General features: G+C 50.5%; 1 protein-coding gene across 1 annotated transcript; it reads left to right on the top strand.

Annotated features, from left to right (window-relative positions):
* Positions 1–1,882: 1,882 nt before the first annotated feature.
* On the top strand, positions 1,883–9,214 carry LOC122363418 (proline-rich extensin-like protein EPR1). Its single transcript, XM_043332673.1, has 2 exons — positions 1,883–1,891; positions 5,840–9,214. The coding sequence occupies exons 1-2, from the start codon at positions 1,883–1,885 to the stop codon at positions 9,212–9,214; spliced, it is 3,384 nt and encodes a 1,127-aa protein (XP_043188608.1).
* The last annotated feature ends 14 nt before the right edge of the window (positions 9,215–9,228 follow it).

Here is a 9,228-nt window from a genome sequence, read left to right as displayed (position 1 = left end):
TAGGGGGGGGGGGGCCATTTCGGCCCCCCCCCTCAGATCTCGGAAAGTTACCGGCCGATTTTCAAAATTCAAACGGCGTTTGATAGCCCTACCCGGGAACTACCTTGTGACCAAATTTCATTGACCTAGGTCAAACCGATGACGTCACAGGTCAGGTCAAAGGTCAGATTTTCACCGTTCACAGGCAATTCAAGAAATGTGCTGTGAAATCGAGTAAATTAATAATTTATTGAAAACCATCGATGGTATATTGTTCGTCAAACACATACTTTGCTATCTGAGGTCACTGATACCAGGTCAGGTCACAGCGAGGTCAGGTCACCGGGGGTCACAATATGAATGTGTCGTGTGATACATGTTTTATGGTCCATTTTACATGACAAATGCGATTATGTGGGTTAGGCAGCCTTTGGGGCCAGCCTAGGTCACGTTTTGGTGAAGGTCAGGTCAAGGTCAGGTCAAATTAGGTCAAATTTCAAAGTTAATATTTTTGCATAAAATGGGTATCCATTCGATGCAGCTCGTCACGGGGAGTCTAATGGTGGTCTTTGTTTTGCTCTACGAGTTCTACAATTGCCAAAAATTGAGTTTGAAAATTTGACGTCATCATTTTTGACCAGTTTTTTTCGCTATAACTTGGCCAAAAAACGAGGTATCGATCTGAAATTTGGTATGTAGATAGAAGACGGTAGGTACTATCACATATATTCCGGTTTTTTTTCGAAACTCAAAAAACTTTTTGGATTTTTTGGCTAATATATCCAAAAAAAATGCTTTTTTGATTTTTGGGGATCAAAACTCATTAATTTCAAAAATCCGAGATAGCAGTTTTGTAGCCCTGTCAATTCTACACCTTTTATGTTTGATCATTTTTCTGTATCTTCAAAGCTGTAGGCCTGACAGGTCTTCTCGCGAAGGTCTTTTTTCGGTCGAAAATGACAACATGACGTCACTCTGACGTCATTTGTGGCCAACCTATCATAGCCTCTGGAAAAATTTTTGGTCACAATGTGTAAAATTGATGCCCGGAGGGGTCCTGAAAGTTTGGTGGCGATATCTCCAGCTGTTTAGGAGATATCGACCGAAAAGGACAGGGGGGGCCGTTTCGGCCCCCCCCCTACGGGGCGCGGGTTAATTAACGAGACGCGACTCGCGCCTCATTAGCAGTAAAAGTGAGTGACTGTCTAGCCGGAGCAATACATGTAGCCTGCTAGCACCTAAGGCCATCCATGATGCATTTATGTCAATATGCGAGAAGTCAGACAGTCCGACTCATCTTGCGTTTCAGTAAATGCTGTAATTCTCGTGAGGTGCATTAAAATACGAGAATCGCTCGTCTCACGGACGGATTGAAACCGGGAGAGATCGCTCTCGTCCGTCCTTCCCACATTTAGAGCTCTGTGGCTTCTGGTACTCGGTGGTTCAGTGGCACTTTTCCTTCTGTGTGAGAAGCATGACTCGACATTTTGTGGCTCGATCTTTGATGCCCGGAACGGCGTCTATTTTTCCGAAGAATTCGAATCAGTCTTGGTACAGAGGTATTCCGGGGTTATATCTGTTCACATGCCTTCCTCTGATCGTGAATGTGGTAAGGAACAGACAGATTTGATTGTTTCCCGGTCTTTATCCAGTTTTATCTATGTTGACCGTTGCATTATGAAGTTATGTTATTTCGCTTGCGACGTTTATCAATTGCTGGCTCTACTATTCACCTATGTTATGACTTTTTCAATGGGTACTTTATCTTTTCACCCATAGCCCGATCCGGCCAACACAACACTGCGGCGCTAGTAAATACGTTTTTGTCACGTTTGTGTAACAGAGCCGTAGCCCGGCGAGTTTTTCTCACGTATGGACTGCACCACTACATCTAAGACCGGTAATGGGCGACGTGAGTAGGTCACTGCGCCCGTGCAGCTCCATCGTTATTCGCACCGCCCCAGCATAATGTGGTGGGCCTCAGACCGCATTATAACCATTGCAGAGCAGTACAATTTTAAATTTCTGGTGTTTGAATAGTATGAACACCTGCAAACAATCGTTGGCCAGTGCCGATAATGCTAGCTTCCAAACATGGGTTTTAGGACTGTCGCTCTACTTGCTGATGACTAACAAGTAGTCACAGCCTTCGATGTTATGTCACACGTTTTGGTATTCACTTGCCCTCCTTTCGACCTGCTCATGGTCGAGAGCAAATAAGGAAGCATCTCTCATGAGAGGAAACTCATTTCCAAGTCTTCATCGCATTTCCATGGTGGCGCCATTTAGACCGGTGTCTGATTCAGCTCTCTCCGTCACAACTGTGTAACTTGTGACCGAGTGAGGCGCTCGCCACCGATTCCCGCACAGCCGCTATTTAATGGCCAAGAATGAGAGCGGGTGGCCCGGCGGATCGCCGTTACCATCACGCACACTGCAAGGAAGCGTGATGTCGCTCCCATCGTATAACACGCCCCGATGCGTGTTGAGCCAGGCCCGGGTCTTTGGATATCACTGCGGTAGTGACGTGTGGAAAGTTGACGAAGGACGCCTTTGAGCTTGAGAATTGCCGTGGGAGGCCGTAACAACGTCTTTTGTCAATCAGTCATGTCGCAGTCTGGACATTTGTTTACTGGTCATTAACTCCTTAAAGGAAGACTGCCACCTTCAAAAAGTTTTCTCAGATCGGCCTATGATTTATTCCCTGGATAAAACAAAATTTTAGAATTCACCTGACAAAGTATCATCACGTGAATCGCGAAAAAATTATCGATTATCATACAATTATCAATCGGTTAATGTCTAGCGACAATGTTTACACATCACTAGACTTCAAGGTCATAAGATTATTACATTTTATTTGAAAAAGTAAGTTATTTTATGATTTAGGGGAAGGTGGGGTAAGACGGCCCAGCGGGGCAAGACGGACCACCAGCCCTCCCGGCTGAACCGCTGCTGGTATCTACTGCTTTATGCACTCACTATGTTTGTTTTCCTTCGTAACAATGGCCACCTTGAGCTCATGCTGCTAGGATGCATAGCTTTTGAGTTATTGAGAAAAATGTTGTTTTTCGTCAAACCGATCTAATATAAGACGTCTACGGGTGATTCAATTACGGCACCTTTCTTGCATGATTAGTTTCTATTTTGCACTGAACTGTGAAGAACAAAGATATAAACTTAGTTATAGTCACACTTTAGGAAAGGCAAGGTTTTGCAATGTTGGGCTATTTGACATATATATCATGATAATGACAGAATTTAGATTTGGGGCAAGACGGACCACTGTGGTCCATCTTACCCTGTGGTGGTCCATTGTACCCTGCATATGGAAAGTTCTTTTCCAAAACATTGACACAAGTTTAAGTAAGCTAATTTTTCAAGAAGGAGTCTTTGTTGCATGTGAGCCATGCATGCAAGTGCTCAGTTAGCATGCATTCATGCAAAACGACAATCAACACACATGTTCCCAGCTTTTAGCTGCACTTCCATCACACATGAGTAAAGAATAAAGGCTCATTTTGTTATTTTACCATTCTCGTTACTTTTTCTTACAAGAGTACAGAGCAGAAGTGTAACACACATGAACGGATAGCAGGCACTGCTGGGTGGTCCGTCTTACCCCACGTTTTTTCTTGTCTGAGTTTTTGACATGTCCCTCTTTAAGAGCATCCACCACCTAGATGTCTTTAATTTGAAATTTAGTCTTTACACATATCAACAGAGGAAGGATTGAGCATTCCGAAGACTATAAATAATATGAATTACGAGAGCAGTGTAGCAAGATATGCGGCCTCAAACATTAGCTGGTCCGTCTTACCCCACCTTCCCCTACTAATATATGATTTCATAAGAAATTGGCCATGTTTAATTTAGTTATTTTGCATTTAACTTCGTAAAACATTTAAAAATCATGGCTCGTTTGGAATGGGTCTGGCCCATGTTAAACCCCATTTCCCACACTTTTTTGGAAAAAATGAACTACTGAATATAGAAGTTTAACTTTTATTTTGACACTCCAAAAATCTTCTCTGATCTCGAAACAATCAAAGTTTTGACATATATTTGCCAAAAGATAAGAAAATTCATGTTTCAAAGTTATCGATAAACAGTAGAGATGTCGGTTTTCTTGGACTAAAAAAAATGGCATCAAACTGAACTTTGGTCTCCGATTTCTCGCAAACGGGTTCGAATTTCGGAAAACCGACTTCAGTCTGGGACATAGGTGGCTCAGCTCTAGTGAAAACCGTTTTGTGAAAAAAAGGTGGCAGTCTACCTTTAACCCTCGCCGGCCGAGGGGGGGGGGCGGGTGCCGCCCCCCCATAGGGTTTTTTCGCGATAGCTCCGAACACGCTGGAGATAGAGAGCTGAAACTTGGCATACCTGACGTTTGATCCAAGCCGGATCTTTTGACACCAACCGCATTTTTAGGTCAGGTCAGGTCACTGACCTATGACGTCATAAGTGAACCTCTGCACGGTCTTCAGATGTCGCAACTTCGCAACGCCCTCACTGCCAGAGGAGATGTCACAGGGAAATGAAACTTGCAGGATCTAGTATCCATTATGAGTCCCACAATTTGTATATCTCGGATTTTTCCTAAAGGTCATATGAGGTCAGGTCATTTTCGTGACCTCACCATTATAAGTCAATGGGGAAAAATGAAAACTGCTATTCTGGCGCCGGGAACGATCTCCAACTATCTCAAGCACACAGAATCGTGATTTGATGCACTCCTTGCAAGGTTAGATGCGTCACTTTTGCAATGTTGACCTTGCGTGACGTCATTTATGACGTCATCAAGGTCATATTCGTTTTTCGTCAATAACTCTTGATCAAATTGAGCTAGCGAGTCGGGAAAGCCACCAATGGACTCAGGAAGACCTGCCGAATCGAATGATATGCGACATGACCTCTTTCGACCAACTTCGTGACCTGGGGGTGCTGACCTGACCTTGACCTGAGGTCAACACCCCAAGTTGACCTGACCCGGACAAAAAGTATATCATTCGACGCGCCTGAGCGAGACGAACACGATGCTGCCAAAATCGGCGCTCTGCGGCCATTTTTTGCGAAGTTATTCACCAAAAACTGAACCGTACCTTGGGGCACTTGACCTGACCTCAGAGGTCACCGGTTGACCTAGGACCTTAAAATCGGGTACCAATCTCTGCGTCTCGTAACGGCGCACACGCTCGTTTTTTCCGCGACGCGCTAGCTCCACCAGGGGCGAAACGGCGAGGGGGGGGGGTCGTACCCGCCCCCCCCCCCTCGGCCGGCGCGTATGTAGAAAACCAATAGGTCCGGCGAGGGTTAAAATGAATGAGCCATGAGACGATTTTCCGTGCCGGTGACCTGTAGAACACTGCCCCTGTTTCATCAGTCCTCTGTGTTCCGTGACTCGACCCCCTCCCCCCGGTCACGCCAAACTACGCACTGACGCCACAGTGACACCGTAAGTGACGCGCTAGGACTCCGTGACGGAACAACGGCGACAAGTGTCACCCTCACCACACACCGCGGCCTGACCACACAGTCTCACCACACGGTCACACCACACCGTACCATTTGTTGACTGACGAATACAGTAGGGCGTGAGGGAAAAGGTGAAAAAACAAGGGTCTGTTTGAAATATATTGGATGAAAAACATAGGTTGTCATTGGTTCCGATTTTACACCTTTTAAAAACGGTGTTAAGAATGGTCGTACACTGGCTTTTAGTTCTGCACCGTCTGACTCCTCCCTCCCCAAGTGCTGCTCTTTCTGGCCTCCGTCCTCTCTCCTCAAGTTATGCTCTTTTTGACCCCATTCCCCGCTCCCTCAGGTTCTGCTCTGTTTAACCCCTCGCCCTCTCCGCCAGGTGCTGCTCTGCCTGCTGCTGGCCGTCATGCTCCTGGTGGACGCTACGCTGGCGGAGCCGATGCGGGGCCGCGGTAAGCGCGGCCGCGGCCGGAAGCGTCCCCAGAAGGTGCGCAGGCCGCACCGACACCGTCAGAGGCCGCACTCTCGGCCGCACGGCCGGCCTCTGGTCTACACTCAGCCCGGCAACGAGCCAGAGGTCAGCTACCTGCCGCCGTCACCGACCAAAGAGGCGCCCGAAACCAGCTACGGTCCGCCGGAAACCAGCTACGGTCCTCCTGAGACGAGCTACAAGGAACCGGAAACGAGTTATAAAGAACCTGAGACGAGCTATAAAGAGCCAGAGAAAAAGCCTGAGACGAGTTATACGGAGCCGGAGACGAGCTATAAAGAGCCCGAGTCCGAGTATGGTCCTCCCAAGAGCTTCACAAGCTACGTTGAGCCCACATCAAGCTACAAAGAGCCGGAGACTAGCTACAAAGAGCCAGAAACTGGCTACAAAGAGCCAGAAACTAGCTACAAAGAGCCAGAGACTAGCTACAAAGAACCTAGTAATAGCTACGAGCCACCTCAAACCAGCTACAAAGAGCCTAGTAATAGCTACGAGGCGCCTAAAACCAGCTACAAAGAACCCGAGACCAGCTATAAAGAACCAGAAACAAGCTACAAAAGGCCTTCGACGAGCTACAAGAAACCAGAGACGAGCTACAAGAGACCCGAACCCAGTAAGAAGCCTGAGACTAGCTACAAAGAACCTGAGTCGAATAAAAAGTCAAGCAGCGATAGCTATGGACCAATCTCCAACAATCTCAAGGGAGGCTTCGGAGATATCAGCTTCGACGATTTCAGCTTCCCCAGCTTCCCAAATTTCGAGTCGTTCAAGATCAACTTTGACTCTGCGCCGGTGCGTCCATCCTCCAGCGGAGGGTCCTCCGGCGGCGCGTCCTCCGGCGGCAGCTACAGCGCACCGACGCCGGAGCCGAGCTACCAGCCGCCGCTGAAGGAGGCCCAGCTGCCGCCCACCTTCTCACCGGGATACCAGGCCCCGGTGAGCAGACCAGCGACGGAGAGCCCGGCAAAGGGAGGGTACCAGCCGCCGGCGACACAGGCGCCCAGCTACCAGCCGCCGGCGACTCAGGCGCCGAGCTACCAGCCGCCGGCGACACAGGCACCGACCTACCAGGCTCCACAGAACTCCTACCAGCCGCCGGCGACTCAAGCACCGAGTTACCAGCCACCGCCTACGCAGGCACCCACGTACCAGGCTCCACAGAACTCTTACCAGCCACCCAGTAACCCAGCACCTCAGAATAGCTACCAGCCGCCGGCCACACAAGCGCCTACATACCAGGCTCCACAAAACAGCTACCAGCCGCCGACGACTCAAGTACCCACTTATCAGGCCCCACAGAATAGCTACCAGCCGCCCGCCAACCCCGCACCCCAGAATAGCTACCAAGCACCGAGTAAGCCAACAGCCCAGAATAGCTACCAGCCGCCCACAACACAGGCGCCCACGTACCAGGCTCCTCAAAACAGCTACCAGCCGCCGGCGACTCAGGCGCCGAGCTATCAGCCACCGGCGACTCAGGCACCCAAATATCAGGCACCTCAGAATAGCTACCAAGCACCCAGTAAGCCAGCGCCACAAAACAGCTACCAAACACCCAGTAAACCAGCACCTCAAAACAGCTACCAGCCGCCCAAAACACAGGCACCCACTTATCAGGCCCCTCAGAACTCTTACCAACCGCCCACTAACCCGGCTCCACAGAATAGCTATCAAGCACCCAGTAAGCCAGCACCCCAGAATAGTTATCAGGCACCCAGCCAGCCAGCACCCCAGAATAGTTACCAGGCACCCAGTAAGCCAGCACCCCAGAATAGTTACCAAGCACCCAGTAAGCCAGCACCCCAGAATAGTTACCAACCGCCGGCGACACAAGCACCTACATACCAGGCTCCTCAGAATAGCTACCAACCACCCGCCAACCCGGCTCCCCAGAATACCTACCAACCACCGGCGACACAGGCACCAACTTATCAGGCTCCCCAGAATAGCTACCAGCCGCCTAGTAGCCAGGCGCCTCAAAATACCTACCAACCGCCTACCAACCCTGCTCCCCAGAACAGTTACCAGCCACCGACTAATTCAGCACCCCAAAACACCTATCAACCACCGAGTAGCCAGGCACCCCAGAACAGTTATCAACCTCCTACCAACTCTGCCCCACAGAACAGTTACCAGGCACCGAGTAAGCCCGCACCTCAAAACACCTACCAGCCGCCAGCTTCCCAGGTCCCACAGAACAGTTACCAGCCACCGACTAACTCAGCGCCCCAGAACAGTTACCAGCCGCCGACTAACTCGGCGCCGCAAAATACCTACCAACCGCCGGCGACACAGGCACCAACTTATCAGGCTCCCCAGAACAGCTATCAACCACCCAGCAGCGCCGCGCCACAAAATAGCTACCAACCACCCCAGAACACCTACCAGCCACCGACCAACCAGGCACCCCAGAACAGTTACCAGGCACCCAGTAAACCTGCACCCCAGAATAGTTACCAAGCACCCAGTAAACCAGCACCCCAGAATAGTTACCAAGCACCCAGTAAACCAGCACCCCAGAATAGTTACCAAGCACCCAGCCAGTCGCCGGCAGTGAGCAGTTACCAGCCGCCCACCGCGAGGGCGCCCACCTACCAGCCACCTCAAAACAGCTACTCGTCACCCAGCAGCTCAGCAGCTCCTCAAGACAGCTACCAGCCGCCCAGCAGTTCAGCAGCTCCCCAGAACAGTTACCAGGCCCCCAGCAGTTCTGCAGCTCCCCAGAACAGTTACCAGCCGCCCAGCAGTTCTGCAGCTCCTCAAAACAGCTACTCGTCACCCAGCAGCTCGGCAGCTCCTCAAAACAGCTACCAGCCACCGAACAGCTCGGCAGCTCCTCAAAACAGTTACCAGCTGCCCAGCAGCTCGGCAGCTCCTCAAAACAGCTACCAGCCGCCCAGCAGTTCAGCAGCTCCTCAAAACAGTTACCAGCCGCCCAGCGCTTCAGCAGCTCCTCAAAACAGCTACTCGTCACCCAGCAGCTCGGCAGCTCCCCAAAACAGCTACTCGTCTCCGAGCAGCTCGGCAGCTCCCCAAAACAGCTATTCATCCCCCAGCAGCTCGTCAGCTCCTCAAGACAGTTACCAGCCACCGAGCAGCTCGGCAGCCTCCGGCGACAGTTACTCGTCTCCGAGCAGTCCAGCAGCTCCCGATGACAGCTACCTGTCGCCCCTGTCGGACGAAGTTCCGCCGTCCGCTCTGTCTCACTCGGTGATCTCCGCTGCTAATGTGCTCACTGATGATGCGTGGCTGGCCAGAGCGTGATGCGGAGGTGTACA

Source organism: Amphibalanus amphitrite, unplaced genomic scaffold, assembly GCF_019059575.1.
Source record: "Amphibalanus amphitrite isolate SeventyFive unplaced genomic scaffold, NRLGWU_Aamphi_draft 000620F_arrow, whole genome shotgun sequence".
Taxonomy (NCBI): domain Eukaryota; kingdom Metazoa; phylum Arthropoda; class Thecostraca; order Balanomorpha; family Balanidae; genus Amphibalanus; species Amphibalanus amphitrite.
The sequence above is the reverse complement of the archived record's forward strand: the minus strand, read 5'-3'. Positions and strand labels throughout refer to the sequence as shown.